A 20,300-nucleotide genomic window follows, 5' to 3' on the forward strand; every position below is an offset into this window, starting at 1 on the left:
TAAATGCTGATTAAGATACTATCAAATGAAGTTAACAAAACTAAAATGATCATGTTGTAGATAAGCTGACTCGCTGTTGCTTTTGCAGGACAAAACTATCATGGTGGATAGAAGTGAACCTAAGAAGAAGAAAAAAAAAAAAGATGAAAGAAGGGTTTAACGAAGAAAAGGTAGCATGTATTACTGATTCAACATCTTCACTAGATATGTAAATGAATCTTCCTTCTTTTACAAAACATAAAAAAAAAATACTCATAATTAGGAACCTACTATTGTCTCATTGAATTATTTGGAAAAGGCTGACGGAGATCAGCATGTCATTGGTAGTTAAGAAAAGGAAGAGAAGAAACCAAAGCATAGACGAGGATGAATTTAGTGAAGGAGACACCAACAAAAAAAGAAAACATGAAATAGATTGTTCACAATTTCTAATGCATGATGTAGTCTGTTGAATCAGTCTAATGTTGAATCAGTCTAAGATATATGGTAAGAATACAACATGTCAACATCTAACCTCTCTTCCTCTCCCATGCAGTCTGTGCATTCTTGAATCTTGAGTGTGGCAGAGAGATGAAACCCGAAATGGATGACAAGCAGATGTTTTCATTATATATTAATATAAGAACATTGAACTTTCCTCTCTAATAAGTGCAGTACGTAATAAATAACAAAAACAAAGAAATAAGAACAAAACAAATGGAAAAAACATTATAAATCATAACCACTGGAGCGTCCCCGATTAGTTTATAAGAGTGAAGGAGCTGGACTCAATTTACACGTTTGCATAAATGAAGAGAAAACACGGTGATTAAAGTTCTGATTCTTTAGTTTTGGCTAATTGGAATGTTAAATCAGAGTGAGGTCCAGCTGGATTTCCTAATCTAATTTTGTGAGATGATTTCTTAAAGGCCAACTACATAGAGCTGCACTTCCTCAAATTCAGAATTTGATTTCCAGAAAAAACATTTATCAGGGAAAAGTTTAATGCATTTTTATATTAGAACATTAACTCTTCACAAACACCTGCACGCATATTGTACCAATTATTCAGAACTAGAATTATTAACCCCAATGCGTAGAGCCAAATTGACCAAGTTTTGACATTTGAATTAGACGTTACAGGTAACTTAATATCCAAATAATCGTCAACACGCCAAAGAAAACTATGAACCATGACTACTAATCTGCTCCTATTCATTTCATCACCTTATGAGATACTTCTATATACCTGTGCTTGCTTTTGGTTATTGTCAGTAGCCTTTGTTGACCTATGACACATTAACTGGGAGACCACCTCCACTTGGAACTTAAGACCTGGAGAGTTGGGAAGGTGATTATTGTTTTGTCATCAGAACAATTGATTTGTGCAATTCTTCTCTTCGCCACTCACAAATTACATGTCAGCATGTTAGATTTGGCGTAGAAGAAATCCCAGCTCATAATTACTTCACCGTATTTCATCTCATCCATCTAAAAAGTTGACAGTTTGGACTAGCTGATTAGCTAATCTTCAACTAAAACGTCTGACTTCTTCACGAATTACAAATCCTCCGGACCATTCAATCACAAAGAAAATAATGCCACCAGCTACACAGTTTATTCTAGCACTATCATGGGCTAGTTTGCTGATCTATATTCCTTGTTCATCAATCATCAACAGTCCGATAATGACTAATCTTTAAAGAACACTAAGGAGGGTAAGTCATAAAACAACAAAAACCAGAAAACCGTGAGATTGAAATGGAAATGCATGCAAATACCAATAGCTTCCGACCGACCACATTTAAAGGTTATCTCTGTCTGGGTTAAACAGTCGAACCAACAAGGAAATAATTTGTGGGAGAGGGTAGGGGGTTAACAAACTATGTATAAAGACAATTCTAATGGGGTCCAAACAGACTGGGAGACGAACAGTAAAAACAGGATAACTTGGTTATGCTTTTCTAGTTCACACCTCTCCAGCACTCGAATAGCATAGAACCCACATGCATATGGAACTTATGTGTGCCGTGGGCCAAGGGAGGCAAAGGAAGTTACACAACAGACCCATCCAAGCTCTATATCACTCCTCAAACTCGTGCATGTGATCTAAGAGGTAATTAGCAGCGAGCTCCTCATTTTTATTGCAGGCAAAGAAAACTTCTAGTACAAGGTCATGATCGAAGCCCATTTGCTCAAGCTGCAAAAAGAGGGAAACACAAGACAAACAGTCAGTCCTCAGCGGAAGGAAGTATATAGATAAGAGTATATGCAACCGCCTTGTTATACTCACACGTTCTATGGCTTCACGCTCTTCGGGTGTTACTTGTATAGCCTGTGGCATTGCTGCTGCAAGCTGGCCCAGTATGTTGCTGATACCAAAGAGTGAACAAAAATTAGTACAAAATGTAATATTATGAGAGAATCGGTAGAAGAGTGAGCATACCCTTCTCCTCCCTCAACAGGCTCATTGATAAGACGAAGGAAATCAGCCTGGTGCTCCTGTATAAGCCTCATTAGCTGAGGATTCTGCTTCCCTAGCTCCTGAAGCATGGGCTGCCAACAATTGAAAGAATGAAAAGGGAAGCCACCCATAATTTTCACAGATAAACCAAAACTAGAAACAAATTCAAAAGACAGTTTATATCTGTAAGGAGTGAACCTGCAAAATTTGTGGGTTGGCCTGAACCATTGCTCGTAAAGCTTGGAACTGACAAAGAAAATCATTTAGATTAACTTCACTAAAATGGATTTTCCATAATGAGAGAGGGAAAGGGTAAAGATGAAGGTACTAAAGGCCGGGAAATGTTAGACGCATACCTGCTGACTGTTCCTTAGAAAGTCTAAGGTGTTCGCACCACCAGTATTAGATCCCATGCTGGGAAGACCCTGTGTGACCAATGGGTTAAATCCCAATACCGTGAAATACTCCCCCACCCCCCACCCCACCCCAAAAAAAAAAAGAGGAACAAAAAATATGAACCAAACCATCTACCTGGGGAAAGAGATTCAAAGGATCTGCATTGGGTCCGCCTGCAGGAACAGGTGCTGGTTGTGCTGCTGGCTGAGGCTGAGCAGGTTGGTTTCCTGCCTGAGCACTGGGTGGACTTCCACCAACTGGAGGAACCTCTGCTGTCTCGGGAATACCCTATTGATTAGAATTGAAGACTTGATCAGCAATAGGGAGAGCCAGTAGGGGCTTCCAGGAAAGCTTAAAGACTTTGGACAGAAATGTAACCGTCTGATGTAAAACAAAACAAAATTAGCCACAAAAAATAACTATAGCAAACTAAACGTCTAAACCCAAAACTTTTTTATGACTACAAGATAGATACACAACTACCTTTCTACTAGCATTTTCAGACAATACTCTAACTAATTAGTACAAACTAACTCCACATGGTCAATTCAGGCAAGAAATGCACATTTGGAAGACAGATGTGCCACCAACCTACAGCCATTCTTTTCCACTCACTCACATATCTCCTAGACCTCATATGGGAGATGAAACTCTCCCACAAGAATAATGTGGAAGTTAAAAAATACCACCACACCCACAACGACAAAGGCCCTCATGGCACCAGCATCCATGAAAATCACTTGTCCCAGAGATAATATTTTCAGAATACAGCTAATGGGAGAGGGAAAGGCATTTAGCAGCAGCAATTTACTTCCCAAAAATCGAAATTCTTGATCAATGGAGGAACAATATCAACATTTTTGTTCAATAAGATACCAAAGTGGGAAACGGGGAAGAGAGAGGATGGAGATGCCAGAGGTGGGAGGGGGATAGTTTACTTTCTATGATAGGAAGGGAGAGGGATTAAGTTAGAAGGCTTGGACAGCTAACGGATGCATGCTAGAGAAAGGAGGGAGCCACCAGAGAGGAGAGTGGACTTGTACTTGCGGAGCAGAGGCAGGAGCTGAACAGGGCTAATGCTTTTCCTTTTCTTAATAAACGGTAATTAATGCTTTTGAATGCCTATGTCATCATTTTACTATGTTGTGTGACTAGTCCAAAAGCTTAAGAGAAAGAGAATTTTATTTATGTTCTCAGGTGCAAGCAAGATTCTTTTTCTTGGACTAAGCATGTGAACATTGTTGATGTATAACTTTTTTTGAGAGCATTTTTGTTGATATATAACTGTGAGATTCGAAACCAGTACCATAAAAAAATTGCATGAACCATCTAATTTAAAACCTTAAGCTGTTACAGATAACTGACTCCGAAGGCTAGCCTTCAAATCATGTATCCTGTCCCATTAAAAAGGGGGTTAGGTTCCAGTAATACATTTTGAACACCATAGTTTTGGTTATTGGAGGACATAGACTGACAATATTATATTTATCTGAATGGCCAGAAATCCTTCTCACACTTGAGATTTGCACAAGCTGACCAGGACACCACCTTGTCCTTTGTCAGAAAAATGGTCCTTCTGAAGCAAAACAGTCCAATTGATGTAGAATTTTATTTTACTGTGCATTTAATTAGTTGGAACTCTGTCTTTGGTTCATTTGCATTTAGGTTTGCACTTTTTGACACTGTTAAGGCCCTCATCTGTAATGGATCTAAAAATTAGGCTAACTCGACAAGTGAACAAGTACTTGCCTCCTGTGTCAGCTACTAGGAAAGGAATATCAGTACTTGTTCTATATTTGAACAAACAAGGAGCTCATGAAGAATGGGTCCAGAGATGGCAAAAGCAAACAGTGACCCCCAAAGCTATAGATGCACACAATTCATCAAAAAGGAGTCAACAAACTTACAGAGTACAAGTATTCAACAGCTCTCTCGGGATTGTTAAAAGCTGCCCGTAGAGCTCGAACAACTGTGTCCCTATCCCACGTTCCACCACCCATGTCAAGAATCTGCTGAATGGCTCCATCAAGGTTGTTACCAGCGACCAAGCTTGAAGCTGCTTGGCCATAGACATCGGATCCTGGCCTGGCCATATAAATAGATCATATACGTAGAAGGTCATCTAACAATTCATCAGAAAATGCAAAAGGAGGAAATGTTTCTTGAAGAATATACTTACACAGCAGTTGATGCAGGAGCAGCAGCAGGAGCAGGAGGAGAAGGGGTAGGAGCGGGGGCAGGAGCGGGTGTTGGGGCAGACCTAAAACATAGAAAGCCATCACAAGGAAGATGCTTTCATGAAATGTTCTCTCTTCCCCAGAAAAGTTAATGCAGAGAATATTAAACCGCAAGGCGCTGGCAACAAATAAAATGATTTGAAATGAACACTATCCCAAATGTTAAACCTAAACTCTGATAAGCTTGAGCTTTTTATTTATATATTATTCTTCATTAATAGTATTTCGAAAATTTAGAAAAAGAGTATGAACTTCTTATCCTGTTTAATCATGAAAACTATAGTGAGTCTACATACTTCACACTTAAATAGTCATCATTACCTAGATGGTACTGACGCGACACATACAAAGGGAGGTGCTATGGTGTATGCTATTTGCTGATGACATAGTACTGATTGACGAGATGCGAGGTTGGACGTTTGGAGACAGACTGGAGTCAAAAAATTTCAAGTTGAGTAGGTCGAAAACAGAGTACTTGGAGTGCAAGTTCAGTGATGAGATGCATGAAGCAAAAGTGAAAATGAAGATTGATACACTAGTAATCTCCAAAATAGATAGTTTCAAGTATCTTGGGTCTGTAATTCAAGGCAACAGGGAGATTGACAAGGATGTTACTCATCGTATTCGAGCGGTATGGATGAAATGGAGGCTCGCTTATGGGGTTTTGTGTGATAAGAATGTGCCACCAAGACTAAAGGGCAAGTTCTACAGAGTGGTGGTTAGACCGACTATGTTGTATGGAGCTAAGTGTTGGCCCGTCAAGAAGTTCCACGTACAGAAGATGAAAGCAGCTGAAATGAGGATGTTGAGATGGATGTGTGGGCATACAAGAAAAGACAAGATTTGGAACGAAGTTATTAAGGACAAGGTGGGAGTGGCCTCTATGGAGGACAAGTTGCGGGAATCGAGGCTGAAATGGTTCGGCATATGAAGAGGAGAGACATAGATGTCCTGGTCAAGAGGTGTGAGAGATTGACCATGGCGGGTCTAAAAAAGGGTAGGGGTAGGCCAAAGAAGTACTGAGGAGAGATAATTAGGAAGGATATGTCATTGCTTCAGCTTACCGAGGACATACCCTCAACAGAAAGGTGTGGAGGTCGAGAATTAGGGTTGAAGATTGACAAGTAGCCGTGAGTTTCTCCTAGGCTTACCAGTAGTACTAGTACTAGTCTTCTTGTATTTTCTTATTCCTGGTTTTTTATTACTACATGTTGTGTCATTCGCTTCCGTTACCCTACTACATTGTTGTTGCTATTGGTTGTTACTTTATTTTCATTGTTCCTTGAGCCGAGGGTCTATTGGAAATAGCATCTCTACCTTTACAAGGTAAGGGTAAGGTCTGCGAACACATTACCCTCCCCAAACCCCACTTACGGGACTACACTGGGTTTGTTGTTGTTCCTAGATGTTTGAGTTCATTAGCAAATTAAAAGTCTCACTGGGCCAAATTAATACATCACAATGTTACAGTTAACCAAAATACTAGGGGCAAAAACCCCGAATTGCACGGTCAAAGTAAATATAACATGGAAACAAAATACATCTGAGAAAATATGACATTGAAGAAGGAAAGCTTACAAGGCAGCTGGGACTTGAGCAGTTGTTGATGCATGACTTGAACTAGGTGCTGGGGTACTTGACTGCGGTACCTACAAGTCAAAAATCAAAGATCGTTTTAACTGAAGTCTACTCATTAGAGAAGTAATGTCATCACAGTAAGTGTATGAATGTGCACATGCAGTAGTGTAGTCAAAGGCGAAAAGTTCTAAAAAGCACTCTAGGTCCATTGGGGCTTTAAGCGCAAAGCGCACTTGAAATGTAGGTGTAATCAAAGGCACAATGAAGGAAAAAAATAAAAATATATATGTAATTCAAGAATAGAGTAACAAATGCATTCATAATGTTTTTCTTTACAGCTAATACACTTATTTTCCGATTATGTTTGTTGTTTAGTGTCGCTTGGTTCACGCTAAAGCTCTTGGGCAATGAGGTGCAGGTCTTAGAGGGTGTTTGGATTGGCTTTTAAGCTCTTTTTAGCGTTTTTTAGTGTTTGGCAAAACTGAAAAGTGCTTAAAACAAGCCAAAAGCAATAAGTTGGTCTATCTCAACCTATAGCTTTTGGCTTAAAATCACTTTGGGGTTTGACCAGCTATTTTACGCTATTACCCTTATAACATTTTTATGATCTCCAAACAGTCCTTCCCTCCCCACTCCCACTCCCTTTCTTCTTCCATCTTCCGTGGTCACCCTCCATAAATCTGCAGAATTCACCCTTCATATGCAAAATACATGAATTTGATTGATAATTGAGGCCACATATTCCATAGCAGCTACTAGGAAACATCGTTCCGTTTTCGATTTATTGTTACCAACTTAGATACAGTGATTTAATTATAAGGGATTTAGCAATATTTGGTCAACTTCTTAGCAATTTAGCAGTGTAAACCTAAGATTCTTTTATCTTTTATTGTATCTGGTCCTTTATGTTCGATTACACAAAACCACCTCAACCTGATTCATACCAACTGGTCTTTACTAGTACATAAATACTATTGTCTATCTTTGCTAATTGCAGTCACTAGCAAGATATTTCCCCTATGCTGCACCATATCCACTTCTCCGACTATCACATGCAACCAGCTTTTATGCTCAACCAAATATATGGAGAATATTTTTCATGAAAAGTATTTAACATCACACCACACACATACTGACAAGTGCTTCCAAGACACCTTAATAACAATTAGACTAGAGTAACAGTAAACTGAATTCATCAATTAACTTTCCAGATTTGTAGTCTGTTTAAAGTAACTATTCATATGAATCAAAAAAAGTGAACTGCCTCTTTCAGTGAGTATTGACTTTTTACTGCAAATGCCACCAGCATCTATACTCAACCAAACATATAGATAATATTTTTCATGAAAAATAGTTTACTTTACACTAAGCACACTTGCATGCTTCCAAAGATATTTCGGTACCAATTAGACTAAAGTCAATTGAATTCAACAATTAACTCAGGATTCTGTAGTTCTGTTTTAAGTAATCATTCGCCTTTAGCAAACAAAATAGATTTAGGTGTGTTTGGCATGACGGAAAATATCCAAGAAACTATCTACAGAGAGCAACTCTTTTTGTGATGTTTGGTTGCATAGAAAATATTTTCAAAGAAAACAGTTTCCACTAAAGGAGAAAAAGTGACTTCCATTACTAATGGACAGAATTGGTTCTTCACACCTTTATCAACTCTTAACTTCATATTACTTCTTTTCCCAGAAAATATTCTGCAGACTCCAATAAATGACCTATCATCCGGAAAATATTTTCCATCATACCAAACACACAAGCAGCTATACATTAACCATTACCACCTAATTGTCACTACCACAACTATGACATTACCACAACTATGACGAGGTCACGAGGGTAGGATCTGTACAGGTAGGTCGGCAAACTGTCAGAGAATATGACCACATGCAGCTCATGCATAATCAGTCATTGCACCAGACTTTGCATCACAAAACGACTGCAAAGAAAAACCCCCGGCAAATGCAAAACAAGTTGCTTGGTACCAATGTTTTTTTGAGTAAGGTTGCAAAACAAATGCAAATGATGATTTTACTCTATCTACTTCAATCCTCGTTTGGCAAATTCAGTAATCCACATCTGATATATAAAACATAGTAAAACATCTCATAACATGGAAAGAGAAAGAGAATGCCTCCCGGAAAGCATAAAAGAGAAATAGATATATGCAAAAGAAAATTGAGGAAAAGCTTTTCTAGTGTATGGTGCCTTTTTGGGAATGAATACCCAGTTTCCATAGGGTGGAAATAATCTGAACTTTGTCCCTTCCTCTATCTATTTGATCCCACTATGTTGGATTTAAGCTTTACCACTCTTGGATTGAAAATGAGGATAAATAAACTTCTAACTATTTCAAATAAACAATAAAAATGATATAAAACAGCAAACCTTAGCTGTTGGTGCAGTTGACGTTGCTGAACCTTCTCCAGGTGAGCTCTTACTCTAAAATTCCATGCAATAGAAGATAACAAATTAGAGTAAACACACAAATAGAACAAAATATAGTGCCAAATGTTCTCTGTACATTGGTAAATCTATTTGCTTTTTGACAGGCAAAAACCTATTAAACGTATTTTTTACTAAAAAGGAATTCCGACACATGGATTTGTAAGAAGGTATGCATCCGAAGAAGGAGTGTATATATTCAGTACAGCTACGTGCTGCTTTTGCTTATTTTAGAATATCTTGAAGAATCGGAAGCAATTATCAACGCCGCTTGACACGGGTATTAAAGGAAAATGGTGCATCCGTGTAAGATAAGTAAAAACACAAAGTGATATACAATGAGCAGTGATAGAAAAGCATCCGTTGAGAACCACACACAATTCCCACTGGTTTTTACTTCTGCAGGTCTTCGATGTAACGTACATTTACATGTGGAGCATGAGATAAACGCAAGAGTAAAGCACCCATTTGATAGAAGCAATCTCAAATTGTACTCCATTGCAGAACAGAAAGCACAATAAAATGAAGGATAAGGTTCGCCGACAAAAGATTCTTATATACCACGATATCAATTACTCCATCGCCTTCATATGACCTGTTACTCTTGTAAATTTATATTTCTAAAAAAGATAGGGACTATCATCAAGAACCAAAAAAACACTTCTAATCAGCACAACAGATAATACTTCAATCACTCTTCAGGTTTTACAGCAGTTGTGCTGTCCTTAATATCAAAATAAATTATATTGGCATGCTTTAGATGAGTATCTACGCCTCACTCGAACAGATTCACCCTGTTTCTCTTCAACCTCCTGCTAATCAAACTAAGAACATTAAATAAATGATCAGAATTTGCACGGTAAAAAGGAGGACACTAAGATGATTAGTTACTCAAGAATGTCCTTGTGTATCTGATTTGGGATATTTTATACTGTCAACACCCTCCTGTAGGTAAACCTGATTTTGGGTTACACTTGAATTTGAATGCTGATTTACCAAGTGCAAGAGCAGGTTTCCAACTCTGATACCATGAGAAATAATCTAAAGATTCAACCCAGAGCCTTAAGACAATAAGTGGAGTCACACAAGACCTTTATAAATGCATTTGCATGCTCTTATATGCCTGATACATTATATAAGTCTAACAAATAGTTCAGCTTAAGCATATAATGGTTTCGAAGAAGAACACTACTTGACAGGAGCAACAACAACTCACCTTCCAAATACAATAGTTATAAGCTATTAACTAATACATTACTTCATAATCTATCTCCAGAAAGCCCCTAAACACAGGTTGTAGAACCCAACACATCCAACATGCTGTCATTCACACACTCCAAACTATACCAATAGCACATAAAACTAGAAGTGAAAAGAAAAAAATTCATATTTACCTTCGTTAACATGATTACTATAAAGTTGTTTTCAGCAACTTTGTTTTCTTCCAGTGTCGTCCCATCTTTAAGGACCTTTCCCTGGTGGATAAGCATTTGTTGGCCAGCAGGATAAACATCTGAGCCCTGAACTGTTTCTATGTTCTTCTTCACATCGGCAACCTGAACAATACAAAAAATTCAGCAAAAAATTATCTTTTCTAGCCTTTGGTGTAAAGTGGGTACATGGTCTGACGTCCAACTGCAAAAAGATTTCAAGAGCTAAAATCTCTAAGATAAGTGCAATCCAGCTAAAATCTTTGTCCTGGAAAGAGTGCGACCAAATATAATTGAGCATCACAATGCCATAGCCAAGCAATGGTATGACCTCTGAAATGTCACAGGCTCACTGCCTTGAATACTTCTGCTTATTATTCATTCTATTTTTCTTATCATATCTTTTATTTGGATTCCATGCTCTAGCTCATTGGCAATCCCATAACTGCATACAAACTTGTACATAGTTATCTTCTTGCTGAATTTATAAATCAAAAAGTATTCTGCTATTCGTACTTGTTAATAGTAACACTTTTATGTTGAGCCTTCCAAAGCTTTAACTTTTGATTTGGCATCAAGAGCAACTATAACAGCTCCAATTTGACACCCACCACCAAAACTCTCACCGGTAACCACCAACTCTGTTTCTCCCTCACCCACTTTTCTTTTTGGGTTGTGGGGGGGGGGGGGGGGTTATTTAAGGCCATCTATCACCAACTGTTTGAACCATGATCATCAGTATATCACTGACAAGCTGAACAAGAATAATTTTCAGAATTGGCAAAACCAATGTCTTGACTTCCTTGGACGTAAAATATCATTGAGTTATGCTGATGGAGGCAAGCTATGTCCACCTCACAGACTTTAGGGAGGAGAAGAGACACCTCAAGAAGGAACAATACCAACAAATATTCTCATGGAATATATTTTCACAATAGTGATTCTAGTAATCATATACAAACAACGGTAGGAAAAATGTAACAACTACAAACTATCCACAAATTTATATGCAACTGGAAGACAACCGGTAAGCTAAAGGTTAGAAACTAGACAATACTGAAAATATATCAATATTTCTCCACCAAATTAAAACAGTGAGAAACAAGTCAAAAGTACGCAGGACAAAGAACAGACATGAGAGTGCAGGAACATGCCAATCTTAACCGCTCTTAATTCCTCAAGAAAAACTTCCTTGCAAACTTGATTGAAGAGAATTCATCTTAACATACATATATGTAAAACAATTGGTGGATTGATACCACATTACCACTTCAAAAGAAAATAAAAAAGTTAATTTGGTTAAATGATAAGTGATTATATTTTCAAAGCCTTCTTCTGCTCTATAGAACTCGGAGTACATAAGAAACACACAACTTCAATAATTCTATAACTGAAAAATGTTACACATCGTAGAACCAATGGTAGCTCCCATATTTTTAAAGCTACAAGTTAAGTCTTCAGCTTTGTTACCTAAACACAGTCATACTAGTCTACTGGAACACTGTGATTCTAGAAAAACCACAGGAAGCAATTTTGAAAACTACAGAAGATAAAAACTCATAATTACTCATAATTAATGAACGCAAGTTAGCCAAATTGTTCCAATTTTTCAGCTTCCACAGGATGTCATGCAACTTCAACCATAATTAGCAAAAAATCTGAACCATCCTATCCATGTCAGTCATTGGTTTAATACATCAAGTCAACCTATCAACTTAATTCCATACTAATTGGAGTCAGTTATAATGAAACTCTGCTCTATAATATTCAAAGGATTCATAACAGTAAATCATTCAACCCAACCACACTTCAATCCCAAACTAACTGCAGTCCGCTATATGAATCCTCTGTAACCATTCCTCTCTATTGTTTAGTGTTCAAATGATCCCTTAATTTGACTATTTAAACCTAAACTTTACTACACTAACAGAATCCACTATTTAATCCGAATTAAACACAAAATCAGAAACTCTAAGCGCAAAAAACTCAAACAAATCCTAAACCGCTTTAAAAAAAAACTAAAAATTCTCCAAAATTGGAATGTAAAATCGACGAATTACATAACAAAACCAACTCAATTACTCATAAATAACAACAATCACATCTGCGAATCATAAATTATTTCAACAAATCCAAAATATCGTCAATTCGATCAAAATACTAAACAAAAAAAAGGTAAAATAAAGCGAACTTAAATAATATGGATTGACAAAAATTACGAACCGTGTCTTCAGGTTTGACTTCGATTTCAAAGTGAGAGCCTTTAAGAGTTTTTACAAAAATCTTCATATTTGCTCCGTCACCGGAATATTTGATCGCCGAAGAATGTAGAACACCGTAGGGTACAAGTAAAGGTAAATAAAAATAGTGTTGCTTTTTATGCTTATAAATCGGCGTTTTGTACGTATAAACTGAGAGGTGAGAGTTGGAGAGTTTCACGCGTTTATAAAGTGAGTGTGAAGCACGCGATTTGAGTAAAGTTGTTTGGATGGCGCGTGTAGGAAAGGGCGAAGGAGAGAAGGTGGGAGTAGGTTGTGAAGAGTGAAAGAAGGAAAGGATCACAGCCAGCTAGATTTTTGTGTTACGAAGAAGGGAGTGTTTATACTTTATAGCGATATTTATCTCATTGTACTTTAGGGGGTGCGTAGTCTCACTTGGAATATATATTCAAACTAAAATATTTCAATCCCTCACTTAAAATTCAATACTGTTATAAAATAAAAACTGTAAAGTAAAAACAAGTATAGAGAGAAACTGATATATTATTTAAACTTCAAATTTATGTACATAATGAACTAAAAACTCTTCTATTTATAGAAGAAAGGAAGCAGCTGCGAGGCTTTTCAGGAAGCAGCTGCAAGGCTTTTCTTTAGCTGCTTGTAAGTTGTCTGCATGAGCTGCTTGCAACCTGTCTGTTTAATAAGAAGCTGCTGTAAATCATTTCATTAAACTGCTTGCAACCTGCCTGCATCAGCTGCTTGTAGATAAATTTCAACATAGTACTAAATGGATAATCTTTTTCAGGAAGATTATCTATAGCGGAGTAATAAATGAACATCTACAATATAATTATTTTCATAACACACCCCCTTGGATTTTTATTAAAAGGTATTGTGCCTCGTTAAAACCTTACTAGGAAAAATCCAGTGGAAAAAATCCTAGTAAAGGAAAAAGAGTACACATATTTAGTAATACGCATTTCTAGCTCCCTCATTAAAAACCTTATAAGGAAAATCCTGTGGGAAAAAACCTTAGTAAGGAAAAAAGAGTACATCGCGTATTTTACTCCCCCTGATGAAAACCTTGTTTCAAATATTTGAGTCTCTGCATTCCAATCTTGTATACCATCTTCTCAAAAGTTGAAGTTGGCAAATATTTAGTAAATAAATCTGTCGGATTGTCACTTGAACGGATTTGCTGCACATCAATGTTATCATTTTTCTGAAGATCGTGTGTGTAGAATAATTTTGGTGAAATGTGCTTCGTTCTATCTCCTTTTATAAATCCTTTCTTCAATTGGGCTATGCATGCAGCATTGTCTTCGTATAAAATTGTGGATATTTTATCACACTCCAAACCATATTTTTCTTGAATAAAATGAATCACTGATCTCAACCATACGCATTCACTACTTGCTTCATGAATAGCTATTATCTCAGCATGATTTGAAGAAGTAGCAACAATTGACTGCTTTGTGGAGCGCCATGATATGACAGTATCTCCACATGTAAATACGTACCCGGTTTGAGATCGAGCTTTATGGGGATGAGATAAATAACTTGCATTTGCATAACCAACAAGATCTACACTACCTTTGTTAGCATAAAACAAACTCATATCAAGAGTTCCCTTTAAATATCGCAAAATATGTTTAATCTCATTCCAATGTCTTTGAGTAGGAGAAGAGTTATATCTTGCTAGTAAATTAACAGAAAATATTCTGTCGGGCCTTGTAGCATTAGCAAGATACATAAGTGTACCAATTGCACTGAGATAGGGTGTTTCAGGACCAAGGAGTTCCTCATCCTCTTCTGGAGGTCGGAACGGGTCCTTATTCACTTCAAGTGATCGAACAATCATTGGTGTACTCAATGGGTGTGCTTTGTCCATGTAAAAGCATTTTAATACCCTTTCTGTATAGGTAGATTGATGCATAAAGATCCTGTTTGCTAAATGTTCAATTTGCAATCCATGACAAAATTTGTTTTTCCAAGATCTTTCATCTCAAATTCTTTCTTAAGATATTCAATTGCCTTTTGGAGCTCTTTTGGAGTTCCAACAAGATTTATGTCATCAACATAAACAGCAAGTATAACAAATTCTGATGTCATTTTCTTTATAAAAATACCTGGATAAATAACATCATTTATGTAACCCTTTTCAGTAAATATTCATTAAGGCGATTATACCACATGCGCCCAGATTGCTTTAAACCGTACAAAGATCTTTGTAATCTGATTGAATACATTTCTCGAGATTTCGAATATGCTTCAAGCATTTTAAATCCTTCAGGGATTTTCATGTAAATCTCATTATCAAGTGAGCCGTACAGATAAGCTGTAACCACATCCATCATATGTATTTTAAGTCTTTCACGTAAGGCCAAACTGATGAGATATCGAAATGTTATGGCATTCATAACTGGTAAATATGTTTATTCATAATTGACTCCAGGTCGTTGTGAGAATCCTTGTGCGACAAGGCGAGCCTTGTATCTTTCAACTTCATTCTGGTCATTCCTTTTTCGCACAAAAACCCATTTATGACCAACTAATTTTACACCAGCAAGTGTTTGGACCAACTGGTTTTACACCAGCAGGTGTTTGGACTACTGGTCCAAAGACCTCTCTTTTAGCAAGTGCGTTCAATTCTAATTGAATTGCCCCTTGACATTTTGGCCAATCAGATCTTTGTTGACATTCTTCGATAGATCAGAGTTCACAATCCTCACTATCTTGCATAATGTTAAGTGCAACATTATATGCAAAAATATTATCCACCACTATTTCAGATCGATTTAAATTAATCCCATCACCAGTAGAACTTATTAAAAGTTCCTTACTCACTTGAGTCTCGGGTTCATTGATTTCTTCAGGAATCTCAGAACTAATCAGATCTTGGGTCTCTTCAGGAGATCCCTTCATAATATCATTTTGATCATTTGTCGATTTTCTTTTTCTAGGATTTCGATCCTTAGAACCCAAAGGCCTACCACGCTTCAGGCGTGCTTTAGGTTCACTAGTTCTTATGCTAGTAGATGGGCCTACCGGGACATCAATTCGTATAGGCACATTCTCTGCAGGGATATATGACTTAGTTATCTTTTTCAAATCAGTAAATGCGTCTGGCATTTGATTTGCTATATTTTATAAATGGATGATCTTCTGGACCTCCTGATTACATATATGGGTACGTGGATCAAAATGAGATAATGATAAAACTTTTCACACAATTTCTCTTTTGATTTCCTTTTTCTCTCCCCCTAATTGTGGGAAATTTATTTCATCAAATCGACAATCTGCAAATCGAGAAGTGAATAAATCTCCCGTCAATGGTTCAAGATAACGAATAATAGAGGGTGATTCAAACCCAATATATATTCCTAACCTTCTTTGGGGGCCCATCTTACTGCGCTGTGGTGGTGCTACCGGCACATATCACTACTAGAAATTCGACAAAAATAAAAAAAACCGACCAAAAAATCGACCAAAGTTGGTCGGTTTTTCAAAATATTTTTTTTTAATATTTTTTTTTTACGAAACCGACCAACTTTGGTCAGTTTTTTTTGGCGCAAAAATGCGGGAAACTATTTTTGAGTCCCGCGAAATTTATGTTTCAAGAAACCGACCAACTCTGGTCGGTTTTTCAATTAATATAAATAAAAATTAATATTAAAAAAAACGACCAAAATTGGTCGATTAATTCGGCGGGTCATTTAAAAAAACCGACCAACTTTGGTCGGTAATTTTACTTTTTAATAAAATCGACCAACTTTGGTCGGTTATTTTCGTGCGAAAATACAATTAAAGAGTATAAATCAAATAAAAGACAGTCTTAAAATAAAATATACCAATGGTATAGTGGTAGAATAGTATCCTGCCACAGTACAGACCCCGATTCGATTTTCAGATGGTTAATCTTTTTATTACATAATTAAAATACCGACCAACTTTGGTCGGTTTTTTTTTTAATTTAATTGACCGACCAAAGTTGGTCGGTAATTTCCGACCAACTTTGGTCGGTATTCCTTTCCGACCATAAAAATACCGTCCACACGTAAATGGTCGCGTTTTGGTCGGTTTTTGGCCATTACCGACCAACATTAGTCGGTTTTTTTGGTCGATTTTTACCGGATTTCTAGTAGTGTATACAGCACATCCAAAAATTCGTAGATGGGCAATATTTGGTTCGTGACCAAAAATTAATTGTGACGGAGAATATTTATTATAATGTGTTGGTCTGAGACGGATAAGTGATGCTGCGTGCAAGATAGCATGTCCCCAAACAGTAGTGGGCAATTTTATTTTCATAAGTAGTGGTCTTGCTATCAATTGCAGCCGTTTAATAAATGACTCTGCAAGGCCATTTTGAGTATGAACATAAGCTACAGGGTGCTCAACTTTTATTCCAACTGATAGGCATTAATTATCAAAAGTTTGAGATGAGAATTCTCCAGCATTATCAAGGCGAATAGTCTTTATAGGATAATCTGAGAATTGTGCCCTTAATCGAATTATTTGGGCTAATAACTTTGCAAATGCCAGGTTGCGAGATGATAGTAGGCAAACATGAGACCATCTTGAAGATGCATCTATTAGGACCATAAAATATCTAAATAACGCACTTGGTGGGTGTATAGGTCCACATATATCCCCATGTATACGTTCTAAAAAGGTAGGAGACTCAATGCCAACCTTCATTGGTGATGGTCTAGTGATCATTTTGCCTTGATAACAAGCATTATAAGAAAATTCATCATTTGTAAGAATCTTCAGGTTCTTTAATGGATGCCCACTCGAATTTTCAGTAATTCGTCTTATCATTATTGATCCAGGATGGCCCAAACGGCCATGCCAAAGCATAAAAGTATTTGAATCAGTAAACTTCTGGTTTACGATAAAGTGTGCTTCAACTGTACTAATCTTTGAATAGTATAAGCTAGAAGATAAAGTTGGTAACTTTTCTACAATGCATTTCTGGCCAGAAATATTCTTTGTAATACAAAGATATTCTACGTTCATTTCATCTATTGTCTCAACATGATACCCATTTCGGCAGATATCTATAAAACTCAACAAGTTTCTTCGGGACTTGGAGGAGAATAATGCATTGTCTATAATAAGTTTTGTTCCCTTAGACAGAAATACAATAGCTCTTCCGGAGCCTTCAATCAAACTTATATTACCAGAAATTGTAGAAACATTTGCTTTTTCCTTATGCAAATAAGAAAAGTATTTCTGATCTTTGAATATGGCATGAGTTGTTCCACTATCAATTACACAAATATCTTCATGATTGGTCTTTGATCCAAACATAATTTGAGGATTATCCATATTCTTCAAAATGACATAAACAAAATAAATATGATAGTAAACATTATTATCAAAGCATAACTTTTATTTATGTACAATAATTACATAACCATACTATCTACTACAAACAATAAAAATTAAAATATTTACATTTCTACAGATTCACTACCGATCACATGACTTGTTTCTCCTTCTGGGAGTGCAAAATAATCAGCTACATCCAAATGCATGAAGTCTAAATTATCTTCAGAAATAAATTTTGCTTCAGCATTTTTCTCTGTCTTCTTCAGGGAGGCTTGATACAGCTCAACCAGGTGCTTTGGCGTACGACATGTACATGACCAGTGCCCTTTTCCTCCACATCTATAACATGCATTTTCTGACTTTGCTTCTTGCACCGCTTCATGCTTTTGTTCCTTCCTTTTCCACTGCTGGTGGTGAGGAGGGTTCTTTGGTGCATTATTATTACCACGATTAGAGTTTCCTCCCCGACCACGGCCATGACCACGACTGGGGCCACGTCCTCTTCCACGCTTAGCTTGGTGGAAGTTCGTCTCATTCACTTCAGGGAATGGACAAGAACCAGTAGGTCGGCTTTCATGGTTTTTCATTAATAGCCCATTATGTTGCTCGGCTACAAGAAGATGTGAGATAAGTTCAGAATACTTTTTAAATCCCATCTCTCGATATTGCTGCTGCAGGAGCATATTCGAGGCATGAAAAGTGGTGAAAGTTTTCTCCAACATATCATGATCAGTAATATTATCACCACATAGTTTCAATTGGGAAATAATTCTGAACATAGCAGAATTATACTCACTGATAGATTTAAAATCTTGTAGCCTTAGATGAGTCCAATCATAACGTTCCTGTGGAAGAATGACCATCTTTAGGTGGTCATATCTATCTTTCAAATTATTCCACAATATGACTGGATCTTTAACAGTAAGATATTCCATTTTCAGGCCCTCATCAAGGTGATGGCGTAGGAATATCATTGCTTTGACACGATCTTGGTTTGATGCCTGATTTTTATCTTTGATAGTGTATGCCAGACCCATCGTATCAAGATGAATTTCGGCATCAAGCACCTAAGACATGTAGCTTTTGCCCGGTATATCCAAGGCTACAAATTCAAGTTTAGAAAGATTTGACATTATTTAAAAAAAGAAAGTTAGTACCTCTGATACTTTCAAAGTATTTTCTCGAGATGGCAGAGTCTCGTGCTGATAACGTGTTATAAAATAAAAACTGTAAAGTAAAGACAAGTATAGAGAGAAACTGATATATTATTCAAACTTCAAACTTATGTACATAATGAACTGAAAACTCCTTTATTTATAGAAGAAAGGAAGCAACTGCAAGGCTTTTCTTTAGTTGCTTGTAAGCTGTCTGCATGAGCTGCTTGCAACCTGCCTGTTTAATAAGAAGCTGCTGCAAATTATTTCATTGAGCTGCTTGCAACCTGCCTACATCAGCTGCTTGTAGATAAACTTCAACAGAGTACTAAATGGATAATCTTCTTCAGGAAGATTATCTATAGCGGAGTAATAAATGAACATCCACAATATAATTATTTTCATAACAAATATTACAGATATTCCATTGCCTTAAAAAATTTATAGGATGCTTTTTTATTTTTTCAGGAGAATGTATCTATTAAAGGTGTGTTTTTAAAAATAGAGTAGTCAACGGGAAAATGAAACAAATAATTTGAATTAATTATCCGAATATATTTTTTATATGTGGTATGATATATTTATTGGTTGTATCATAACACACGTACTAATACTCCTATCCTTATCCATGAATCTTGAGATTAAGATGATGGCGAATTCGATTTCTAAATTCATAGTGACAACATTTGTATCCTAACAACATAGATCCAATCTCACAAAATTATGAGAAAAAAAGTAAATTAATTATAGCAGAAGATTATTATAATTAACATAAAAAGATTAAATAATTTTTATTTTGCATTTTTTTTATGAGTTTAGATGTTACTAAAAGCGTAATCAAGCGAGTATTACAAAATATATAATATGAGCTGAAAATTTGAAATTGAAGGCAGTGTGAATTAAGTGACAGAGGCACGATGTAGGGCTGGGCATATATCGGGTATAACCGATAGCTCGAATCGATAAAATGTTATTGGGTTATCGATATCGTGTTATTGGATAAATAGTTTGATAACGGTTTAATGTTGTTTGACTATTTGGTTATCGGTTCG

The 20,300-nt window shown here is 36.6% G+C and overlaps 1 protein-coding gene across 1 annotated transcript; it reads right to left on the reverse strand.

The window, feature by feature from the left end:
• Positions 1 to 1,735: 1,735 nt before the first annotated feature.
• On the reverse strand, positions 1,736 to 13,173 carry LOC107783697 (ubiquitin receptor RAD23d). The gene is made up of 12 exons (XM_016604710.2): positions 12,762 to 13,173; positions 10,503 to 10,664; positions 9,052 to 9,105; positions 6,655 to 6,725; positions 5,019 to 5,099; positions 4,747 to 4,924; positions 2,975 to 3,127; positions 2,800 to 2,868; positions 2,642 to 2,689; positions 2,426 to 2,535; positions 2,273 to 2,351; positions 1,736 to 2,179 (listed from the first exon to the last, which is right to left on the reverse strand). Exons 1-12 carry the CDS (start codon positions 12,825 to 12,827, stop codon positions 2,063 to 2,065), a joined length of 1,188 nt encoding a protein of 395 aa, XP_016460196.1. The 5' UTR covers positions 12,828 to 13,173; the 3' UTR covers positions 1,736 to 2,062.
• Positions 13,174 to 20,300: the final 7,127 nt, after the last annotated feature.

Source organism: Nicotiana tabacum, chromosome 12 (genome assembly GCF_000715075.1).
Source record: "Nicotiana tabacum cultivar K326 chromosome 12, ASM71507v2, whole genome shotgun sequence".
NCBI lineage: Eukaryota > Viridiplantae > Streptophyta > Magnoliopsida > Solanales > Solanaceae > Nicotiana > Nicotiana tabacum.